Source organism: Lotus japonicus, chromosome 3, assembly GCF_012489685.1.
Source record: "Lotus japonicus ecotype B-129 chromosome 3, LjGifu_v1.2".
NCBI classification, from domain to species: Eukaryota; Viridiplantae; Streptophyta; class Magnoliopsida; order Fabales; family Fabaceae; genus Lotus; species Lotus japonicus.
The window spans coordinates 42,279,313-42,304,302 of record NC_080043.1 but is presented as its reverse complement, the minus strand read 5'-3'; the positions used below and the strand labels follow the sequence as shown (position 1 = coordinate 42,304,302).

The following is a 24,990-nucleotide window of genomic DNA, read 5'->3' as shown; positions in this document are numbered from 1 at the left end:
GAGCGCAGTTTTTAAGGTCTTCTAAATTCACGTATTCAAGTGGCGTTGATCGTCGCCTAACACCTGGATCTGATTTAGCTATCAGATCTGAGGGCTTTTCCGGAGCTAAGTTCACCAGCGACAGTGGTGACTGCGCCACTGAGTGAACCCCTTCCGAGGAAGCCTCCTGCTCTTGCTCTTGAAGTATGGGACAATTGTTGTCCCGTCAGCCGCCGCGTCCGCCGTGACGACCACCACCTCTCCAACGATGATCACGGCGGCCCACGCCGCATGAACGGGTCTCCATGAATCGTAACTTTCACCTTCTACGTCACTGGTAGATCTAGGTCAAAGCCACAGACTGCGCCAATGTTTTGTACTAGGGAAGCTTACGTAAGAGAAGGAAGGAAAGCAAACCCTAGCAGAGTACTTAAAATAGCAAAGTCATAAAAGGTGAATTCTCATTAAATGTTAAAAAGTGCCTTGTACAAGATGATGACCTCCCCTTTTATAGAGGGTGTGGTCATGATATGGACTTTTCCTATATTTGGGCCTGACAATCAGGGCCCAAATCCCTATGCGTATAAGACAAATCCAAAAGAACCTTCCAGCTGGCTTGTGGGTCCGTCTAAAGGAAGGGCAAGGATACTTGTTATATCGCCAATTCCCGCCATGGCTGCCTTCGTTCGGTTGATCGCTTATTTTGGGCGGGCATAAGCATCCTTTATGTCTCGCCCAGTCCAGTACTCTAACGTGTTTTTCTGAGTGTGCTATTTACAGGCTCTGACCTTAATATTATCTCACACAAATCAGAAGCACAGTGCTTAAAGAGTGACCCAAGCAACGCTTTCGCAATCTCTATGTTCAATCTGAACAGTAGAAAAGCTTCAGAAGATCTGAAGTTAATCAAGCTCTGACGTGGACTCAACTCACTTGAAGTTCTGAAGATCCAGACGTTCTGACAACCCAGACACTCTGAAGGTTCAGATGTTCTAATGGTGTAGAAGACTCTGAAGTTCCAGAAGCTGATAAGTGGAGACTCTGAAGTCCAGAAGCAAAATGGCTCTGAAGACCAAGTACTTCCCTCTGAGTTCAGAATCAGAAGGTGCAACGGTCAGAGGATCCATGCTTCCCTCTGACTCTGATCAATGAGCTTCACAAGTTCCAACACGAAGCTTTCCTCTGATCAGAAGTCTACAAGGTTAAAGGTCAAGTCACTATCCAAAGTAAAAAAGCAGATGTACTATCCTGATGACCTAACCTAACATTCTCAGCCACAGCAGAAGCTGGAAATTCCATATCTGCCCTCCAACGGTAGCATTCTCATGCAGTGTTCAAACCCTAATCCTTGGAGTATAAATAGAGGCTGAAGATTGAAATATGCGGTTGGAAGAATCTCACACGCGCAAGCTATATTCAAATCTTCTAAGCATTCTTTCTTCATTGAATTCATTGTGTTTACTACAAGCTTTTGAGAAGCAATTTCTTTGTAAACAATACTTCTTAAACAGTTGTTTAGTTACCTTTAGGAGATCAAGGTTGATCAGATCCTAGAGAGGACTAAGAGAGTGAATCTTAGTGTGAGCTAAGTCAGTGTATTGTTAGTCGCTTGTAGGTTTCAAGTGCAGTTGTAACAATTATCGGATTAGTGGATTGCCTTCATTCTAAGAAGGAAGAAATCACCTTAACGGGTGGACTGGATTAGCTTGAGTGATTCATCAAGTGAACCAGGATAAAATCCTTGTGTGCTTTTCTATCTCTTATCTTAAGCACTTTATTTGTCTCGAAAGATTTGTTAAAATCTTAAGGTGGAAGTTTTATTCTGAAAACGTTATTCAAACCCCCCCCCCCCTTTCTACCGTTTTTAATACCTTCAGTTGAGTGTGGTCTTCTCAGGCGATCGTATGGCTTGGACTGTTCTTGCATAGTTTGTCCTGAAGCTTTGATTGTTCTTGTTCAGAAAATCTTGATGCTTTGACTTCTCTTGCTCAAGTTGTCTTGTATCTTGATCTTTCTTCTTCTTTCTTTGGTTAGATGATCTAGCAAATATGGCATTCCTTTGCTAGTCCAAGTTGTCTCATTTCTTTAATTGTTCTTCTTCTTGTAGATGCATTCTTCTTGTCATCGTCTTGCACCGCTTCTTTAAACGATAAGACATGAGGGCATAAGAGTCATTTCCTAAAATGTAATTCATGTGAAATATTAAGCATTACACTTATACTCTTGAAAATTGTTATCATTCAAAATATGATAAACGATATTTCTAACGTTTGAACTTAATGTCATCTTCATTCTTCACCTTCATCATCACCTCCCACACGAACATCAAAACCCAAAATCCATAAACCCACAAACTAGCGACGAGGTTCTATGCAAGACGAATCTTGTTCGTAGTGGCGACAACCCTGATAGTGGCACATCAACTCTAGCTCAATGGTTGAATATGTGACGACGACAGCACGAAAAGAGACAGGGCTCGATTGAATTTCCGATATGGAGGTTAAGGAGCAGCAGATGTTGTTCACGGATCGGTGGTGGGTGCTGACAGAGAAGACTTTATCGTTGTCTTTGGCTCCTTACTAGGTTCAAAATGGATCTGGCCAAGAAAGGGGATGAGTCTTGTTCATCTTCATGCTTCAGAGCTCCAAGCACATCGATCTCATTCAATTTTAGCTTACAACTCTTCATTAAGGTACATCGATCTTGTTCATCTTCGTCCTTGATGATGTTTCCCACATCTTCCATTTCCCGCCATTGGAAAGCCTTGTCGTCGCGGCTCAACCACCACACGATCTCATTCCTTTCTTTCTCTTACTGGATTTGAGAGTTTAGGGTTGAAGTTGTAATGAAATTGTTTCTTATCCTTTGTTTTTTCTGGCTAAGTTCGGGGATAGTGAAATTTTGTCTTTATTTTTGGGAGGAGGAAGAGGAAGAGTCTCTCAATTAGTATATTAATTAACAACTAGTTAGTAAATAATGAAATTAATAATAACCTTTATAGAACAGAAGAAAAAAAAAAGTTAAAGTGCTTAATTAATTACACTTTGAATTTATTTGGTTTGCACACATAAACTCATGCATCATACCCTACTCTGACTTGATGTATGGTAGCAAACACCAACATAAAAAACTTAGAAAAATTCCTAACCCAAAAAGAAAATCTCGCGATCCCCGATTGTGTAAAATTTCAATCAAATTAACCCAACATGAATTAACTTCACTCACATTTTATATGATAACAATGATCAACTTAATTGATATATTACATAATCAGGACAGCAAAACATATTTCCTAAATGCACCTAATACTTTCAGTGACCAATTTAATGATCCATTCTTTTTTTTTTTTTTTCATTTTACCCTTCTTATATTTCTCTCCTGTATATCATTTCACGTGCTATTCCCTTGAGTCTAACAATTTGTTTCCTTTCCAATTGGAAATAATTAGCTTGTTGTGGCAACATTATCAACGGTGGGTCAACCATCCCACTAACCTCACAAAAGGAGCCATATCCAAATGATATCTCATAATATCTCTCTCTCTTTCCTTCTAAATCTCCCACTCCCCACCACCACACACTTTCCCTTCCAAAACAGTTAAACAACAACCCTTCATATGGCCGCGGCCGCCGCCACCACCACCGCCACAGCCGCAACTGAACCAACATGGCCAGAACTGCTAGGCAGCAACAACTGGGAAACCCTCCTAGACCCACTAAACCTCCACCTCCGCAACCTCATCCTCCGGTGCGGCGACCTCATCCAAGCCACCTACGACGCCTTCAACAACGACCAAAACTCCCTCTACTGCGGCTACAGCCGCTATGGCAAATCCTCATTCTTCAACAAGGTCATGTTCTACCCCAACCCTGAACACTTCACTGTCCCTTCCTTCCTCTACGCCACCGCACGTGTCAGCGTCCCTGAAGGTTTCATCCTCCACTCCTTGTCACGTGAGAAGCGGGACCGCGAGTCCAACTGGATCGGCTACATCGCCGTCACCTCCGATGGCCGCGCTAAGGAGCTGGGCCGCCGTGAGATCTACGTTGTGTGGCGCGGCACCACCAGGGACTTGGAGTGGATCAACGTGCTTGGGGCTGCTCCTCAGTCTGCTACCGGCTTGTTGAGTGCTGAAAGTCTCGGCCAGTTGAAAAACGACGGTGCGTATTCAGTGTACGTCGCAATGTTCTTTACTTTTTTAAGGACCCACTCTCATCCTATTAAGTTTCTAAAAACAAAAATTTTCTAGTAGCTTTATTTAGTAGTGATTCTAAATATTTGCCTCACCTAAAATTTACTTTTGGTCCTCCAATAATATTTTGAGACACGTCTTACAAAATTTTAACTTATCTTTATGTCAATGTTAAGATATTATTAGGTAAGTTGAGATTAGAGTGATTTTTGTTTAATATTTACAGTAAGTGATTTAGACGCCCCTATAAATATTTTTTAAGCATTAATTTTTTATTTTTTTTTATAAAAAAATTGTAATTTACATTTAAAACTTGTTAATTATTTTTTCAATGTAATATAAATTACTTATAAGTGACTTAAAAAATAAAATTACATAAACATTATATAGATGAAAAATTATTTTTTTTAATATATTTTACAGATAAGTCACCCAACTATTAGGCACTCGGTTTCAAAAAAAAATTATCTTCTATTTTTACATTGAGCTGTGTAGAATGCATTTTGTGTTGAAATTCTTTGCAGAAAAAAAAAATATTTTCATTAGAGGAGCTATGAGAAAACTACAAGGTGTGTGACGCAGTGGATAACTCACTTTATATATATATATATGGAATGCTAACTTACTCTCATTTGATTTTGTGAAGAAGTAAGTTAGCAATTGTAAAAAAAAAAAAAAAATACCCCACTTTTTATTTTTAAAAACACTTAAACTTTAGGTGTTTCAATAATTTTGCCTTTCCACACCCCTTTTCTCTTTTCGGCTACCCATTTCTCTTCTTAAATTTTTTGTTTTTTTCCCACGTTCTGCCCACTTTCTTTCCTTCACCATTTTAACCTCCATCACTTAAATTGACAAAAGATGCAATCTATCTCTTTCCTTGCCAAGAACCGGCCATTGTTAGTCCGTTTCTATGGTTTTCTTGCATAGATTAAGTTACGTGATTTAAGGGGAAGGAAAAATTGCACGAAAAAATTGGTGGTAGATGAAACCTCTCATGACCTTCAATTAATTATCCCTCATGGAGTCAACAATGTTCAGTTCCAAAATCCAACTTGTAGAAATCAAATTTGTAGAAACAAGAATGAGCAGAGGAAGGGGTGTCACTTTATGCCAATAAATCTTGAAGAAGATGAAAAATGAGGAGAGGGGGCGTTAGGGTGATTTTTTAGTACGGTCCCAATTGAGACAGTTTCAAAACAGTCTCATACTTAACCAATACAAATATGACACGTGTTATTAGATATTTTAAAGTTAATATTTTACAAAAAATATATTTTAATCCCAATTAATCTTCATCCTTATATTTTATTTCATTAATTCCATAAAAATGATAAATGAACCACTAAATTTATACGGTGATGAAGTTAAATGTTGATTAAGATTTATGAGTTTGGATTTAAATCATAATTTGTGTTAGTTTTTGGAATAGAATTTTTTTTTTTTGGAATAAAATATTGATTGATTATATTATAAAATGATTTGTTAAATGTTATGGGTTAAATTGTATAGTCTCGAGAAGAAAGTACAATGATGTAGATTAATTGAGACTAAAATTTAGTTTAGTAAAATGTTGGTGTTGAAAAATCAAATATTTGGTGACTGTTAAAAAAAACATAATTAGCACGTGTCATGAATTTATTAGTTGCATTTGAGACTGTTTTAAAACTGTCTCAATTTACGCAAATACGAAGAGGTCACCTTACATAGAAAGGTGGAAGAAGATGATAAATGAGGAGAGAGAAAAGTTGAGATTTAAAATTAAAAAAGTTTGAGTAAGTGAAATTACATTGGTAACCTCACTTTATTGTCTTCAATGAGAGAGAGTTTTGGAGTTTTTTGTCTAAAAGAAAAAGGTGTTGCTAACTTACTCCTTCACAAAATGAAGTGGAAGTAAGTTAGCATTCCCTATATATATATATATATATATATATATATATATATATATATATATATATATATATATATATATATATATATATACCTTGCCTTAAAAAATATATATTCCTTTATATACAGTGGTGACCTCTAATATGAACCACTTTTAGAGTGGTGCAATTTTACACCACTTTTTTAGCTTGCTATAACATGTCAACACATCTTTTTTTAAAGAAATTTCATATATAACAAATTTTTAATGATATTTTAAAAAAAAAAATAATGTGTTGACCTCTTATAACCGGTCAAAGTAAGTGATATAAAATTGCACCACTCTAAAAGAGGTGCATATTAGGGAGACTCATATACACTAGATTTTTTTTCTTATCTATCAACAAAAACAATATAAGAATTTTTCTTTTCAATGAGCTCTTCCTTCTCTATTTCCAAGTTGTGTGTACAATCTAATACTAAAAAATGTGAATAGTTTTTATGCAACAATGATCAACACCTTTTTTTTATACACTTCATTTCCACTATTTTTATTTATATATCTCTCATGTTATCATCTATCACATCTTATACTTTATCTCTCTTACTGTTTCTTTTCTGCATATCTCTCTCATCCTCCAACTCTTTACACCTCAAAATGAGGTGTGAACAAATAATTATTCGTTTTTATATGTAGGTAGCAGCAGTAGCAGTGACGAAGATGACGAACATACACCGAAAGTGATGAGGGGTTGGCTCACAATCTACACCTCAGATGACCCAGACTCTCCTTTCACAAAAAACAGTGCTAGAACGCAGGTTTTGACCAAGGTCAAAGAGTTATTACACCTTTACAAGGATGAAAACCCGAGCGTAGTGTTGGTGGGACACAGCCTCGGTGCAAGCTTATCGATTGTAAGCGCTTTCGATTTGGTGGAGAACGGAGTCACAAACGTGCCAGTTGCCGCTTTCGTGTTCGGGTCCCCCCAAGTAGGAAACAAGGCCTTTAACGAGAGGTTCAAAAAGTTTCCTAACCTAAAGGTTTTGCACGTGAGGAATGTGATTGATCTCATAACTCGTTATCCGGGGAGATTGTTGGGATATGAGAACACGGGCGTGGAGTTAGTGATTGATACGCGAAAGTCACCGAGCTTGAAGGACTCAAAGACCCCGGGTGATTGGCATAACTTGCAGGCCATGTTGCATGTGGTGGCAGGGTGGAACGGGAAGAAAGGGGGGTTTGAGATGAAGGTGAAGAGGAGCTTGGCGTTGGTGAACAAGTCGTGTGAATTCTTAAAGGATGAGTATCATGTGCCCGGGTCGTGGTGGGTGGAGAAGAACAAAAGTATGGTGCGTAAGGAAGATGGAGAGTGGGTTATGGGTGCAGCTGATGAGGAGGATATTCCAGTGCCTGAAGATTGAGTGCATGTTTGAAAATTCTGTAAATTCACTTGTTGGGGAGAAGTGATTTCAAAGAAACTAGCTTTTGTAAAGGATGAAGTTATTATGATAGAATTGTAAGTGGATTTCGAATATAATGTGATTGCCTAAGGAAACCATCAATGGCTACCATTCTATATAATAGTCCTCTTTTGTGGATGTGCGGGCTCTTCTTTTTAATTTCCATTCTTAAACATGTAATGGTTTTTCCAACTTTCATCTATTTTGTTTTTCTTACTGCCTTCATTAAAGTGATAGAGCGACTCCCACTCTTAAACTAGTTTTTTTTTGTAGAATTAGACCTAATTCAAGTTTTAAGACAAATATTATAATGTGCCACCTTCCCAAATTCAGGTACTAGAGATTTGGATGTGTGTTTAATCCCCGGAGAAAGTATTCAAGCTAATTAAATACAAGAATAAGTTACCAAAGTCTGGATAGGGTAGCCTAGCTCAACCTACTTCTAAACCACTAATCTTATCTTAACACCAGATTTCCACCTACACGAGAAAGAAAGAAGAAATAAAATATATTATGTGAGAAAGAATAGATGAAAAAAAGGATGAACTGTTAGAACTTGGATGAAAATTTGTATGAATGTATCAAATTTCCAACCTACTTTATCTTCCATTCATTTCCACTTCCACCTACATTTTCTTTCTTTATGTCTTCTCATTTTGTATCATATCATCGCTAAACATATCTTTCAATTCCCTCTGTTCTGTTCGTATCTCTCAAAGGTAAACATGAGGTGTTAACTGTTAATGAGATGTTCATATCTCTCTCAAAGTGGATGCAAATATGAGGGTGTGAATGAGATTTCTTTTCCATCGTTGACATATATTTGTATTTTGGTGAATTGGTTCCTTTGTTGTAATGAAGTCTAGTAGTCTACTCTAGGATAGATGTTTAATTGAGTTTACTTACTTAACTGCTTATTAAACTGCTATAAAGACTTTCTCTATAAACCAATCATTCCATACATTCCCTGCTAAAAAGGAGGGTTTAACCAAAGAGCTATGATTCATTCACAATCAATTTCATTTACATCTCGCTTCCTAACAATCTCTCTTCTCTTGCCATCATATCATCCACCATATATTTTCCTTTCTCTCTCTTCTTCTCTTTTTTCCACTCCATTTACACAACTTTATCCATGCTGAACTGCAACTTAATTTATTTATTCGAACAGATGAGACCCAGCATACTCAACCATATATATGTCTTAATAATTAATATACACAATTAGAGAGCAAACGCAAACGCAAACACAAACACAAACACAACACTCTTCGACAGTGGCATGCAAATCTAGAGCACAAGCATGATGAGAAAAGGTTCCTTATTTATTGCCACGCAGTTTAGCTCCAAGGGCTCTCTCCAACTTGCCAATAACCTGCTGGTTTGGAATTGCCTTCCCTGACTCATACTCTTGGATCACTTGAGGCTTCTCATTGATTATCTGCAAGAAAACATGCTTGTCATTGATAATACCAAACTAATAATGAAGACACTGAATTCAATTTGTCTTTTCCAGAGGGGAATGGGGTTTACTTGAGCAAGCTGAGCCTGAGTAAGTTTCTTGTCCATCCTAGCTTGCATTATCGCCTTCTTGAGTTCAGTTGGGACACGCTCATCTAAGATGCCATTCAAGAATATTTGATGTTAAAAGGATAAAAAGGTGGAAGACAGAAAATGCATCATATGCTTTGATTTTGGTATAAGAATCTAAAACTGGAATAACAGCAGGGCTACTACTGCTGCTGGACATAATTTTTCTATTAAGCAGAATGTACAAGTCTATAAATCTAAAATATGTACAACCAGTAAGAAGACAGAAAGCAGGATGCCATTAAGTTCAAGCAATGCTCATAAGGGCAAGAGAAAATTGTGATCAAAACCTTGAAAATATGGTCCTGTGGCTCAGGATAGTTTAACATCTCATAAAGCAGCAGCGAAAGATAAAAAAACAGTATTATGTATCCTGTAGAGAAATTAATATTAATGATTAATCTACATGGACATTCAAAATTAGATTTAAGTAAAATCATACTTGACACCCATAGATTGAATAGTAAAGATTAGTTTCCTTCATTTCTCATGTTCTCATTTGCAATGCTCATGATGTATGAGTGGGTTTTTTTGCTACAGAAACATTTTTCTGATGCTCCCCCCAATTTTATGAAGCAGAATTAAAACTATAGGATCATTTAATTCAGAAACTCTGCATACAAGGCAATACGGTAGAATCACTTCACAAATAATTTGTACGTTGATCAGGGTTTTTTTGGGGGGGGGGAGGGGGGGATACTAACTAACTATTAAGTGTGTGTTTGGAAACACTTTCAACCCCCATTAGCACACATTCTAATGCAAAAAAAGCACATTTTTTCAAAGGAACAGGAGTAGGATTGGTAGAATTCATTATTTCCGCCAATTCTATAAAAAAGGTCATTCAACTAAGTTAACATTCCCATGTCCAAGTAATGTACTCATTTTTGAGTTGTGTTCAGTATGAAGAATCAACATGAGTTCTCTAGTATAACTTAAATTTGAGTGACAAAATTAAACAACAATAACCAAAACCACTTTTCCATTAGGTCTGGTCAGCTACATACATCACAAATTCACAATCCATAATGTCCTATCATAAACAATGTCTATAGACAAACCATTGAAATTGATAATATCAACAACAAAACAAAACCAAACAAATACCAAATAAATTTCCAAGCAACTATATAAAAGCAATTAAGAATATCCAACAATACTTCAAACATTTGATTGAAGTAGTCCAAAGCTAAAATCATACGCTTCAACCAAGTTCAGTGTTGTCAAAGATCGGCCATGGCGGCGCCATGGTGTTTTTCCATATCGGGTTTTTAACATGCCGCCACAAAAAGTGTGTGGCATTGCGGTTTGACATGGCGGGGCCATGGCGGCCGCGATTCATGGCGGATATCGGGAAAATGGCGGAAATATCGGGAAAATGGCGAAAATTTCCGACTTTTTTTTTTAAAAAAAAACTGTGCAAAGGGCCCATGGATTTTAATGGCCCAAGTCCATATTTCAGATTCTAATCCCCCAAATTCAGAATAGAAACCCTAATTTCACCCAATCTCCTTTCAAGTCTCACCTTCCCATAGCTGCTTCCCCATCCACCTCTGACCACCGCTCCGCCCATTCCCGGCCACTTGCGGCCGGCGACCACTCTCGCGGCCACCGGCGACCACTCTGGCAACCGCGTCTTTGCTAGTATCTAATATCTATTGAACCTCTGTTATGATATTTGCTATTATATCTATGATATTGAGCCTATATTAGATGATATAAGTTGTTATTAGTAAGCAGAATTTTTATTTGTTGTATTGTATAATTGCATTATGCAGGTTTTTTAATGTGTGCATGTATAATCCTATATAATATCATAGATATATATTTATAATTTTTGGCCGCCATGGCATCCGCCATAATTATATGGCGGTATTTTGGCTTTCCGCCATGGACCGCCATCCGCAATTGATAACACTGACCAAGTTAGCATTTAACTAATATTCAGAGAAACGGCAGTACCAAAGCCCTGTAACTCCTGTTGTCAGAGCCAATACAAAGAACACAAACTATGAAAAAGAAGTCATTTCACGGAAAATTACCTAGCTGCAAACATCCCTTATGGAGGACATGTCTAGATAATTCATCTCATTACTCTCCTATGTAATTCATAACTCATTCAAAAGTGGATGCACTACATAAAAAAAAATCATTTATCCAAATGTAAAATACTCACGAGCTAAACTTTCTGTATCGTCATCCAGCCTCTTAGTGTTGAATGAAGTGCTGCTAGAGGCAGCTTTGTTAGTCCCAGCATTAACTGTAAAGACAACAAATAGAACAATCACAATTTAAACTAGCCAAATCAGAAAGCATATCAACAACAAAAAAACACCCAAATACACAACCATAACCATTATATTAGAAATTAGCCCTGGCTTTAAGTTCAACCAAACTAAATCATTTTCAAAATCCAATTTCTTTCCCTCCTAACCTAACCCTTCAAAAGATTTAATTAGCAAATTAAATCTGTTGCCTCAACATGAAATCATCATACCCAGCTGCAATAATCACAAGAGAACACGTTCAGATCCTAATTGACGAAAAAACCATAATTAATCAATCAATCAATTCAAACACTTGTTTTTTTCTTCATTACATCAAGAACAATTTTAATTAGGTAAAATAGCTAACAAGCGATGAAAATGAAATCCGAGAGGTTTTTTTTTCAGGAACGAACATTTCTTGACGGTCTCGATATCGGCGCCGGAGCGACGGGCGGCGTTGACGGCTTTCTCGTCCTTCTTGGCGGCGGCGGTGGGAGCTTTCTTACGGAGGACGACGGGTTCCCAATCCTGAGAAAGAGGGCCCACTCCCGACATGTTTATCTGGTGATGGTTTTCTGTGTATGTCTCTGTTTAGGGTTCTTTGTATGAAAACGAACGTGAAAATTGTAAGTGCTGTCATAAAATCAGATGACATTGATAGTATTTTTTATTCTTTAAAACAATAAATATCTTCCAATTCCTTACTTCCATCCGTTCCTATTTATATGTGCACTTTGAAAAAAATAATTTGTTCATATTTAACTGTGCATTTAGTATTTTAAGAAAGTGTTAAATAATGTTTTTACAACTAATGTCTTATCAGAACAATAAATGAGAAGAGATAAAACACAGTTTAAAGGATATAATAGTAAAAGCATGCTCAACTTTTCTAACATTCAACAAAATTAATTACACTACTAATCTATGTGTCACCACCTAAAGTTGACAGATAAAAATGAACGGTAAGAGTATCTTTTATATTGGGTCTGTTTGGTCTCACTTGAAAAAAAAAAGTGATTTTAAAACTATGATTATAATTGATTTTAGGGTTAATGATCAAATTAGTTCCTGAATGTGGAATAGAGCTTGATTTTATTCTCCGACAAAAAATGACGTTTAGCTACGGTTATTTATACAATTGCGGGTGGTTTTTTACCGCCACTAAACGTCATTTTTTGTTAGAGGGACTAAAATTAAACTCGCTTATAAATTCATGGACTAATTTGACCATTAACCCTTGATTTTATTTTAAGTAATTTTTATTTAAGTATATTATTATAAATAATGGCTTTTTATTTTAAAAGTGATTTTGAATTGTTTGAACTTGAACGTATGTTTTGTTTGATAGGAGATACTTTGGATAGAGAGAATCATAAAAAAGAGTTAAGACTCGAGAGATAGGCAATGAAGCTTGTTTGGTATGCAATGACCATGACAACTTTGCAAGAGAGGGATTGGAAGTGGTTGGCTAGCCCCCAGTTTGATCCTCTCCAATTTGAAGAGAGGCAGGGCTAGCACAACACTAAACGAGGCCTAAAACAAATTTTGAAGGAGGTCCTTTTACCTACATAAATATTTATTTATTAGAACTTTTGGGGCCTTTTTTACTCAGTAGAAAAAATTTGGAGATCTTTCTTATTTAATAAAAAATAATATTTTTTGGAGGCCTAAAACCCTTGTTTGGGTGGCTTGGCCTTTGGACCGGCCCCCTAAAGAGAGATGGAGAGAGAGTTGCACTATTTTTTTCTTTTGTCCCTTTTGCACTTTTTTATACATGTATTTTTATAGCCACTATCATTTTTTAATCGGATAAAAAAGTCTTTTCACAAATTTTAGAACTTTTCACTTCATTCTTTCTTTTTTCTTTTTCTTCTATCTCTATCATACCAACTGATTTTAACATCTACTGTATTTCTTACATATTTGTCTCTACGCATTTTCTCTCTACTTCTTTTTATCTATCTCTCTTTTCTACCAAACAAAGTCATAAAGTTATAAAAGTGTCAATCAATATAAAATAAAATTAAATGACATAAAATATTAGGCAATTATTTCTTCAAATATTTATTTAAGATAAAATTGTAAATTTGAATTCAAGTTACTTTTTTTTTTTTTGTACATGTTTGAATTCAAGTCATGTTACAATGAAAATATAATTCAATTTTTATCATCTCAATTATAATTGATTATTTCAGAAGTGACACAAAATAGCTTAAAAAAATAATCATATTTCGTGTTTTAAATTTTAATTTTGTTTCAAAAGCACATATAAACATATAAAAATATACATAAGTGATTAATTTCTTTTTGAAACTAAGTAACAATTTAACAAATAAACAGAGATTTCAACCGACTTTACAAATATAAAGTGGCCATGAGGTAAAAACCAAAATGTATCTTTGTCATGCCATTTAAGTACATATATTTTATAAATAAGGTATCTTCATACTCCGTACATTTATAAGAGTTTGAATTTGAACACCTAACCACTTATTTAAAGATGGGCTACTAAACCATTATGTTAATCCTTAGTTAACTATTTTATAGATTATTATATACGGTTTGTCTCTCTCTCTCTCTAAAACGCTCTCTCAACTAATTTGGTGGTTCGAGTGAACCGCCGGAAGTGGACAAAGGAGGTGGCCCTGGGGTGCCAACCAGCGGGGTGCAGGGAAACCCTTAATTAGTGACAACAACTAAGATAAATATGATTAGGAGGGTGATCAAGTTCTCGTATAAGGATATTTGTATTGGTGTCAGTGGTGGAGAAGAGTCGAAGGATGATGAAATTCCGATGGAGGGCCACGAGACATATTCAGGTGATAGTAGCTTAGATGATGGGGGAAGGAACATGAAGAGGTGGAGTGGAATCCGCTGCGTCCGGTGATCAATATTTCGAAGGAGAAGAGGCAGAAATTACGTAAGCCTTGGAAGAACTCCATTATTGTCAAGTTGCTGGGTAAGAGCATCGGCCTCAAGTTGCTCAAGGATTATTTACTTAGTTTGTGGCATCAACTGGAGATCTGGAAATGATCGATCTCGATTACGATTTCTTTGTGGTTCGCTTCTCTAATCGGATTGACTATGCCCATGCTTTCTCTAGAGGCCCTTGGGTCATTTTGGGCCATTACTTGGTGATCTAACAGTGGGGACCAACGTTTAGCCCATCCAAGGGGGAACTAACAAGAGTCGTGGTGTGGTTTCGGGTGTTATGGTTTTCTGTGGAATGCTATGATGAGGAAGTGCTTCAGGAGATTCGCAAGTTAGTAAGCAAGTTTGTGAAAGTGGATGACCACACATGGAGGAGCCAGGTGGGTGCGGCTGTGAAAAGGGCACGGTTTGCAAGGATCTGCTTTTAGATGGATCTATGGAAGACATTGGTGTCAAAAAAATTCTTTGAGGATGAGGAGTTAAAAATCGAATATGAAGGCCTCAGTCTCATTTGCTTTGACTGTGGAAAGTTTGGCTACAAGAAGGAGAACTGTCCAAGCAAGGTAAGGGTGCCTAGAACGGAGAAAGTAGAGTAGATAAGGGGTGCAGATGGAGACCAAGTAGAGAAGGAAGGTAATTTTGGGCCTTGGATGATAGCGAAGAGGAACTCGAGGAGTTTGAACAGACGTGTCCCCACACTCGGTTTTCTGTTTTGGAAACTATGGAAATTGAAGGGAATCAAGGATGACACACCAGCCGTTTTGGATAGTCATGATTTGGGTCCAAAAGTTATTTCTAGAATAGGTGGGAAGAATATTCTCCTTCATGATGGAGCTCGGGTGGGGCCTATGGTGGGAACATCCCAAAAGGTAAGAAGTTACGAGAAATCAATGCTTCACAAAAATAAAGGAGTTTATAAGTCAGAGGAGAGAATTATAGGGGAGACCACGTGATTGGAAGTGGGAAGTGTGTACCTGGTCAGAAAAATGTCAACAAGGAAATCCCAAGGCAGCCTCGGTGGGTGCTGATTTTCTGGGAGTTCAAAAAGTTATTATCCTCGAGGATTAGATGAATAAGCAGCAACTAGGGGCTGACGTTGGCACGACTCAGCCGATCCTCATGACTTAGCAACCCAATTGAGGGGGAGCATTCTCAATTGATCATTAAGTACATCATCTACATGATTTCTCTTATGCTGAAGTTGTACATCAATTCAAGATCCATGGAGCAAGATGAAGAGAAGCAAGGCTGAGCTAAATTAACTGCAACATCAATGCCTATGTTTGGAAGAATAAGAGTGAAGTAAAAAGAAGAAAGGCTGAACCGAAGAGATATTCATTCTAAGTCTGTCGTGAAGATTGAAAAATGATCTCTATCATGAATCTCCAACGTCTACTCTGCAATACGATCAAAGTCAATTGAAGAGGATTGAGAGAACCTAGATCTTATCAGCTGTATTCTATAAAACTAAAGACGAATTGTTATTAGGATATAATTGTATACATCTCTCAATTTAGTATGAACAACATGTTAAATGTAATATTTGCAAATCAATGTGCTTGAAGAGGGCATGTAAAAAGAATGCTCGTAGTGCATGCAGAGGCATGGAAAAGAATACTAGTAGTACCTAGAGAGACACGTGCAAGAATACTCATTGTTCCTGGAAATGCACGTACAAGAATACTCATTGTGCCTGAAGAGGCGCAGACAAAAATACTCGTTGTGCCTGGAGAGACATGTACAAGAATACTTGTAAGGAGAAGTCTTGGATACTTGATAGTGAAAATCTATATGGTTTCCAAGGACAAGATGTAGCCTCTTATATTGGGTGGACTAGGATAAATGATGTGTGTACATTGTTTGTTGCTTGTTACTTTATCTTATCATCTACACAACACATCTATGGACAAAACGCTCATAGGTAGATATCATTACAACGTCCATTAGAATCTAGTCAATTGCGATTGGATTACATAGAAGTAATCCAACCCCTTTTTTGTATCTTCGTGGTCTAACCTTCAGTTGCTGGGTTTGAAATTGAAAGTTCATATTTTAGCATGGGTTTTGTGTTCATGATTTAATTTTCTTGATTTTGAAGATGAGGATGAAAATGTAGATGATGAAGAACATGATGTTTCTGTGTTTTGTAAAATTATGAGAAGAAGGGAGCACTAGTGAACAATATGACCATGGAAGTGAAATGATAAATTACTAATTAGCCCCAATGACCATCGGTAGTCATTTTTACCACCCTAGTTTCCACCATTAATATATACTTTAACTCTAACATGATGTTATATTTCATTCTTTGCTAAGCAACTCTTTGGCATGTTATATAATATAGAACTTGAAAGTACATAGTCTGATATGATAAGACTTGATAAATATTTAATATTATTTAGTGTTTGGTCATAAATAAATATTAAATGATGAAAGATAGTTTAAAAAATCAAATATTTTAACAAAAATTCTCTTTAATTGAAAATGCCTTACTTTTTAGTTTTTTTGTGTGTGGAGGGAGATGGAAGTGGTGGCAGCAACAATGTTGTAGGGCGATTGATGATAATGACAATGTGGAGGGCGGCAGGGGTGGAGGATGGTGGTGGTGTCGTGGTGGCGGAGAGTGTGGTGGTAACAGTGATGTAAGGCGGTGGTGGAGGGTGGCATTGGTGGTGAATGGTGGAAATGGTGGAGGTGAATGGTGGCGATGGTGGTGGTGACGAATGCAAAGGTAGTGGTGGAGGGTGGTAGTGGTGAAGTGTGGTAGTGGAGCGTGGTGGTGGCGGCGGCAATGGCAGTGGTGGAGGGTGACAGTGGTGTGTTAAGTTCAAACTTTCAATCATATCGTTCGCCATGTTTTGTACGATAACAATTTTAAGGGAATAAGTGGTATACTGAAATTTTGTTCAAGTATAAACGATCTACACAAATGACAGATCAAGATCGTCTAACAGAAGAAGACTGTCTGAAGAATGAGCCCCAACTGTGAAACACATAAAGGTCTCAGACAAACTTAGAGAAGAAGTTTCAAGTGAAGAAGAGCACATGATCTGCCAAAGCTCAAAGTATAATGTTGTCACAATCAAGCTGCCATATTTGCTCCTAAACGGCTAGAAGTCAAGACCAAAGCTACCTACCAACTAACATGCTACTATTTTGGGTAAAAGGTCTTCATCGAACAGTGTCATGCATTTAATGCACCTGACGGAAGTACATCAAAGCACTGTTTGATCCAATGGCTAGAATCTTTGTGAAGAACAAGCTTCAACAGCTAGTACTCAAGATGTTCTACACGCTCCAACGTCTCTCAAAAAACTCTAGAAGCTCTTGAAGTATATGTAAGACCAAGATTTGGTTCTGTGTACATCTCTAAGTTTTGATGATAACAAATATATATTTTGAGTATGGATAACTTTGGTAATCTAAAATTTGTCTTTCATGTTTTTGACAAACAGGTTCTGATTCTGATTGAAAGGAGTTTTCATCAGAAGTCAAAGACTAAAGTGTTGACCACCAAACCGCTTTTGCACTTACTACGTTATGTTGAGCGGTAGTAAAAGCTTCAAATGATTTGAAGATCAAAGCTCTGATGTGGGCTTTTAAGAATCAAGTGTTGAAGACTCTGAAGACTAGAAGTTTTGAAGTGAGCGGTCAAAGACTCTGAAGACTTGAAGATTCTGAAGACTCAAGAAAGCTGGCTCTGAAGACCAAGTGCTTCCATTCTGAAGACCAGAAGTTTTGAAGTGAACTGGTCCAGAAGCTGAAGCCTTGAAGCTATGAAGATCCAAGAATCCTCGTGACTCTGACTAGAAGCTTCACAAGTTCACATTTGAAGCGCGCCTCTGAAGATCAGAAGTTAACTACTGTAAAGGACAAAAGGTCACTCAAATAGTACAATCACAGTGTACTATTCTGACCAGTCTACCTACGAGGATCAGCCTTTTACTTTCTGGAAATTCTAGAAGTACCCTCCAACAGACAGATTCTCTCAACTAAAAAATCATGTTGTGCTTGGAGTATTTAAAGGCTGAAGAAAGGAAGAAAAAGACCAAGACACTGAATTGCAATACAACATTCATTCAAGCGAAAATCTCTTAGCAACCTTTTTCTTCATTGTTCTTACTTTGTTTACACTCTGCTTGTTTAGAAGCAAATCTCTTGTAAACACAACTTTCAAACTCTTGATTGTATTTCCTTAAGGGACTCGTTAGGTCAGTAGCCTTGAGAAGACTAAGACTTGTGTGTCTTGGTGTTTGCAAGTTCTTAGGATTGTTAGTCACTGAGCAAGGTGTGCTAGTGCAGTTGTAACATCCTTTGATTAGTGGATTACCATCATTAAACGAAGGAAGAAATCACCTTAACGGATGGATTGGATTAGCTTGAGGATTTGTTCAAGTGAACCAGGGTAAAATCATTGTGTTTTTCTCTCTTGACTCTTTATTCTTCTACTTTTGCAACCGAGAGTTTATGTGAACTTAAAAAGAAACAATTTTTACTTCAAAACCCTATTCAAACCACCCTTTTAGTGTTTTTCATACCTTCAATTAGTATTAGAGCGCAAGTTCTGATTACCACACTTAAAAGTATTCAGTAGATCCGAGCCGGTGTGAAAAACTCTTCGGCGACCACCACCAGAAAGACCACTACGGTGCAAAACCCCTTGTCTTTGATGGTGAGAAGTTTGACTACTGGAAAGATAGAATTGAAAGCTTCTTTCTTGGATTCGATGCTGATCTCTGGGATATAGTTGTTGATGGCTACACACGTCCAGTTGATGAAGATGGTGTGAAGATCCCAAGAGATAAGATGAATGGAGATCAGAATAAGAAATTCAAAGATCATCACAAAGCAAGAACCATTCTACTCAATGCCATCTCATATGAAGAATATGAGAAGATTACTGATCGAGAATCTGCAAAGTCTATCTTTGATTCTCTGAGGATGACTCTTGAAGGCAACAAAGAAGTCCAGGAGACAAAGGCTTTAGCTCTAATCAAGAAGTATGAAGCCTTCAAGATGGAACCAGATGAATCTGTAGAAGCCATGTTCTCTAGATTCCAGATGCTTATTGCTGGGATTAGAGTGCTTGACAAAGGCTACACCACTGCTGATCATGCCAAGAAGATCATCAGAAGCCTTCCTGAGAAATGGATGCCTATGGTGACTACTCTGAAGCTGACCAAGAATCTGAACAAGATAAGTCTAGAGGAACTAATAAGTCTCTTGAGGAGCCATGAACTTGGTCGTGCTGAGTTCTTACCTCAAAAGAATCAAAAGTCTATAGCTCTAAAGTCCAGACCTGAAAAGGCCAAAGCTCTCCAAGCTGAAGAAGAATCAGAAGAATCTACTGAAGATTCTGATGAAGAAGAGCTCTCATTGATATCCAGAAGGATCAACCGTCTATGGAAGCATAGGCAAAACAAGTACAAAGGACCAAGTAAAGTGTAAGACCCAAGTTTTTTTAAGTTTTGGATAAGTGAATAAAATACAAGAGTTTATTGGATGAAATAAATTTATGAAAGAGAAGGTTCAGGTAAAGTCCAAGGATTGTATCAAAACCGATAAAAGTTATAGCACGACTAACATTCGCCTAATCTTAGGTCGAAGACCCTAGTGAATAGTTAATTCATACTTTAGGACACGATGGAAACTAATTCCAAAAATCTTCAGGGAAATATCAGAATTTCTCTTATTCGTCTATAAACAAGTATTTTGACGCGAAACCCTGGAACGTACGAACGTTGAATTCCAATACTCGGAAGTTTGCCGAAACCAAAACCCTGATAGTTCAAGAAACCTAAGATCAACGGACGATGAAGACTTTTTCCATTCGGAGCTTCAAACGAAGATTCCACACGCGTACACCTATTTCTCTTCATGTTTTCAATCTTTCTTCAGAAGAAAGTTTTCCCATCCGACATTCACTGCAAAAAGTAACTTTTCGGGTAAGATAGATTTACACCGACTTTTGATTGTTTACCTTAATTCCAAGAAAATCTCTTTTGAGTTTTGGAATTCTGTCGCCAAAACCTATCTTAGAATTCACAGAGAAATGCGCAGGAAAAATATCGGAATCACTCTTATATTTTTATCTTAACTCTATGAGTTAAATCCTCCAATGTCTAAACAAATCTGTACCGGTTTACAAAATATCTTCTCAAAATATCTTTGATAAATATCTATTCATCCTTATCCGATCTTTGATAAATATCTACTCATCCTTATCTAATCTTTACAAAATATCTTTGCAAAATATCTTTACAAAAATATCTTCTCAAAAATATCTATCCATCCTTATCCATCCACCAAGTCATCCTTATCTAAACTTGCAAAATATCTTCCATTTCCTTCCCTATATATAGGTTGTAGCTAGAAAATGAAAATTTGGCAAAATCTCACCCAAAAACCCACCCAAACCCGCGAGCACAAGGAGGAGAGGAGAGGAAAAATATTTTCGCCGATTCTTGCCCGTTTGCTTCACAGTTCGTTGCTAATCAGAGACTACGAGGTATAGTTACTATCCTTCACTTTTGATCGTCATTTCCGTCAATTTTCTCTAGACTTTTCTAAGCTCAAAGTTTGGAGCTTTTTGTGAAATTGTCCAAATAGCTTGATTTCTCTATCTAAACATCTTCCCTACGTGCCCAAGAGCATTTCTGTCGGATTTGTTTTTCCGTAATGTCGCCGGAATTCCGCCGGAATCAATTTTACCTCAAATACCCATTTTGGGGCAAAGTCTCAATCTTTTAGCTTAGAACTCTCGACTTGGGTTAGTGCTAGTAGGATTAGTTGTCATAAACGTCGTTGTTGACGTCCCCATCCAATTTGTTTTTCAAAAATCCAGTTTTGAGATTCTGAGCTGAAAATAATGACCAAATTACCCCTATATCAGTTTTCGATCCGAAAATTTTTCCGAGCTTAGATTCGCCTTAGTTACGACTAATGATAACCTAGGAACCAAGTTTGATCGAAGAAAAATCGACCCACACAATTAAGGGGAGTGGCCGAGAGCACCCTCAAGGGGGGAGGAAATCCGACTTTTTCGAACACTTGTCTTAACGCGTTAGATTGTCATACCACGTAGTTTGTAGTGTTCCGTGTATCCCTAGCACTGATTGTTTGCTGAGTTTCTGACTCATTGTGATTGATTTTTGTGAAATTGCTTTAAGGTTCGTTCAAGGAATTCGGAGGACTTGAGGAGGAAGATCGTGAAGGAAAGTTCAAGGAGCGAGCTGGAAAATCAACAGGTGAGGGCATCTCACTGAATACTAGATAATGATTTAGGTGTCGACGAATTCGACTTGATTTATGTGTTATGCCCTTAATTGCTAAATGCCTGAAATGTTTTATGAGGCTTCGGCCGATCTTGTTGAGTACTGGATGCCATGATATTGTGTGCTAAATGATTCACATGTTATGTGCTAAATGGTTAATCTAGGGTGTGTTGGAATATGCTATTTATGCTTATTGATTGAGCTGATTTATTTATGTGATTATTTGTTCACATGATATTTGGATTATATTGATTATAATGTGTCTTTCTATTACGCACTTGAATTGCTGACTATATTGAATATACCGTGCAATTGTGCGAATGAGTGAGGAACGTCAAGATAGTGGATAACGGGTAGTTATGCCAGACTCCTGACGAGTTTTTGGATAAAGTTTGATGGGACTGACCGAGGTTCGTACCCTATTATTGTTTTATGGATCGAGACCTTCTCAAAGGAAAATTGAGTTTGAAAATGTTATTGGAAAAACCCCATTTGAATTCACGTAAGAACTTGGGTTGTTCTGCCTAAGGCAAGAAGGGCTTTTAATGAGGCATTGTGCCCGGCCAGCTTACCTGGGAACTTCTCGGGTCATTACTTGGGTGATGATGGACCTTTTGTTTGAGACCTTCTCCAGAGAATCATTGGAACTATGGGATCTTTGAAACTAATAGGATTAGAGACGAAACTTAAACAATTTCATAATGAACCTCCATAATGTATTAAACAACCTCAAAACCCTTAATATAATGATAAAAGACTCAGACGAAAGTTTAGGGCTTGAACATAAGTGTTTTGAAAATGAGAAGTGTCGGCAAATCCAAGATTAGGAGAAACTCATAAGTTTCCGAGTATGCTTATACTCTTCGCTCGATGAGCAGTTTATTGTTTGGCTATCTAAAGTTTAGCCGGAGACTATAAGTTTCCAAGTACATTCGTACTCTTTCGCTCGATGAGCAGTTTATTGTTTGGCTATCTAAAGTTTAGCCGGAGACTATAAGTTTCCAAGTACATTCGTACTCTTTCGCTCGATGAGCAGTTTATTGATTGGCTATCTAAAGTTTAGCCGGGAACCATGAGTTCCAAAGTACATTCTTCTTCTTTTGATTAATTCATTTTGTCGCAGAATCGACATTTACCTTAGGGTATTCTTTTTAGAGACATTAGGTTAATTAGAACACGTGGCGACGTGTCGAGTGAGGTCGGAGACGTTGTTTGGCTAATCACTTGCATTCATGCACTCATTTTGAGGTTAATACACGGCGTGATACCGGACCTCGGTGGATTCCAAAATGGTCATAAGACCCGGATTTCCATATTTAGGACACTACGGTGGTCCTTAGTAGCAGACGGAATGTCAGACCTACGGGTTCACTGCTGATCTGACTACTTTTGTGTGGTGTAAGAGACGCCCGAGCGGAATGGTCCCACTATGGCCGGTGTTAGGGCTGACTCGTTGGTGTCCATCCTTCTTCCGGAATGCACCTTGTCAACCAGCATTGCATTTCATGCAACATACATACTGACTTAGTTGCTGAGTGTGATTGGTACTTGTTAATCCTATTTGATGCATGCTATTTGTTATTATCATCTTTTATATTCATTGTGAAATATGCAACCCTAGGAAGTTATCCCTAAACTTATAAGACTAAGTGGCTATTACTATTTATCTTTACCTATTGAATGTACTATTATGTAATTCTGAGTTGACCCTCGCGCGTGCTACCTGTGTTTGGGGGGCTATGTATGCCCTTTATTGTCAGATGTCCATGGCGGACCGGTACGAGACGGTCGTCCCTTCGGGGGGGACCAGGTTTGAGATGTTGGACCAAGACACCCCGGGCTCATGGGTGGTCGACCCCGCCGGCCACCGAGCTATCTATTCGGGGCGAATAATGGAGGATCACGTTGACCGGATGCCAAGCCTGACGCACGGAGTTTGGAGGCGCTACACTGTCAGCTTCAACTTGCCACCGGGTGTACACTGCGGACCTGGACTGGGAGTACCACCACCATCGTCGCCTTCAGACGACGAGCACCCCTCGGAGGAGGTGCCTGTGGGAGGGACTTCTTCAGGCACTAGTTCACCCACTGTCACGGCTGCTGTTGACTTGGGATTGGGTGCAGAACCCGCGCGACCAGTTGTGGAGACCGATGCAGTCATCGACATAGTCGTCTTGGATTCAGATTCAGACGACGATCTTGGGGATGCATAGTTGGGAGTGCGGTGATGTGCTTCCCTAGTTGGGATTAGTGTAGGAGTAGCGTCTTGGCTCTGATATTCAGTCTTTCGTTTGGGCAGGGTAGGTCCCCGACCTTTAGCTTTTCTTGTGGTTCTCTTTACGGGAATTACAGAGGGTTGGTCGGTTTAGGAGGTTTTGTTGGCTGACCTACTGTTGTAGGGAGGACTGTATTTGGAACTCTTGTCCTTTTGTTCTGGTTTGTACGTATTTGCCCACGGGCACTACTTTCGGTTAGTTACCCGTCACTGGAGGTGACTCGTGACGTGGTTTTGTTACTTACAGAGGGGGCTGTAATTATCTATCGTATAGTAATTCTGCTATCTTTTGTTGTTGAGTTTCATTTCTTTCAGTTTCTAATTCCTTTATCAAAAAAAAAAATATTCACGTTTTTCCGCTTAAGTATTTCTTTTGGTTACTAAAGTGACGCCACCGAAATCGGGGTGTTACATAAAGCTAAAGGGAGACAAGAGTCTTCATCTGGTCAACGCAAGTCTTCTTCAAAATAAGTCACTTGTTTTGAGTGCAAGGAGTCGGGGCATTACAAGAATGAGTGTCCAAAGCTAAAATGAGAAAAGAAGTCTAAGAAGAATTTCAAGGCAAAGAAAGGGCTCATGGTGACTTTTGATGCTTCGGAATCAGAAGAAGAAGATTATGACGATGCAGAAGTAGAAGAACTCATGGCAGTAGCAAAGAACAAGGAAGCAGAGTCCAAAGATGAATCAGCATCAGAAGCTGAGTCAGACTCTGAAGATGAAAATGAGGTATTTTCATCCTTTTCACCTTCTGAACTCAAAACTGCTTTGTCTGAAATTATGGGTAAATATGATTCGCTTCTGACTAAGCATAAATGTTTGAAAAAGGATTTTCTTGCTGCTTCTGAAGTCACTACTAAAAATGAGAAAACTATTTCTGATCTAAATGAAAAGAATTTCTCTTTAGTTAATTCTAACTCTGTTCTCAAGAATAAAATTTCCAAGTTAGAAGAAGTAATAACATCTAGTTCATCTGATGATAAAAATGAAACCAAGTATGAAAATATTTTTCAAAGATTCCTAGCGAGAAGCATAGTTAGAACCTTGATGGCTTCAATGATCTATGGCGTAAGCAGAAATGAGATGAATGATATTGTCTACTCTAGACCTAGTAGAAAAGAGCCTCCTATGCTTAAACCAAAATCTATTTATGAA

General features: G+C 37.9%; 2 protein-coding genes across 3 annotated transcripts; one reads left to right on the top strand and one right to left on the bottom strand.

The window, feature by feature from the left end:
* The first annotated feature begins 3,411 nt into the window (after window positions 1-3,411).
* Window positions 3,412-7,639, top strand: LOC130742804 (phospholipase A1-IIdelta). The gene is made up of 2 exons (XM_057594904.1): window positions 3,412-4,139; window positions 6,738-7,639. The coding sequence occupies exons 1-2, from the start codon at window positions 3,596-3,598 to the stop codon at window positions 7,460-7,462; spliced, it is 1,269 nt and encodes a 422-aa protein (XP_057450887.1). The 5' UTR covers window positions 3,412-3,595; the 3' UTR covers window positions 7,463-7,639.
* A 785-nt stretch (window positions 7,640-8,424) lies between these two features.
* Window positions 8,425-12,016, bottom strand: LOC130742803 (multiprotein-bridging factor 1a). 2 transcript variants are annotated; one of them, XM_057594902.1, is made up of 4 exons: window positions 11,772-12,003; window positions 11,268-11,351; window positions 9,035-9,117; window positions 8,425-8,942 (listed from the first exon to the last, which is right to left on the bottom strand). In XM_057594902.1, the coding sequence occupies exons 1-4, from the start codon at window positions 11,911-11,913 to the stop codon at window positions 8,823-8,825; spliced, it is 429 nt and encodes a 142-aa protein (XP_057450885.1). In that variant the 5' UTR covers window positions 11,914-12,003; the 3' UTR covers window positions 8,425-8,822. The 2 variants fall into 2 exon arrangements, with proteins under 2 accessions (XP_057450885.1, XP_057450886.1); XM_057594903.1 differs by lacking the exons at window positions 8,425-8,942; window positions 9,035-9,117 and adding an exon at window positions 9,274-9,464 and having other exon boundaries at window positions 11,772-12,016.
* Between the last annotated feature and the right edge of the window lie 12,974 nt (window positions 12,017-24,990).

Bases quoted from the DNA above. Each gene is read 5' to 3' on its own strand.
- LOC130742804 (XM_057594904.1), top strand. From the start codon at position 3,596: ATGGCCGCGGCCGCCGCCACCACCACCGCCACAGCCGCAACTGAACCA. The intron at 4,140-6,737 runs GTGCGTATTCAG...TTTTATATGTAG, and splicing joins CGGCCAGTTGAAAAACGACG to GTAGCAGCAGTAGCAGTGAC.
- LOC130742803 (XM_057594902.1), bottom strand. From the start codon at position 11,913: ATGTCGGGAGTGGGCCCTCTTTCTCAGGATTGGGAACCCGTCGTCCTC. The intron at 11,352-11,771 runs GTTCGTTCCTGA...TTGTCTTTACAG, and splicing joins TATCGAGACCGTCAAGAAAT to TTAATGCTGGGACTAACAAA. The intron at 9,118-11,267 runs GTGAGTATTTTA...ATGGCATCTTAG, and splicing joins CGATACAGAAAGTTTAGCTC to ATGAGCGTGTCCCAACTGAA.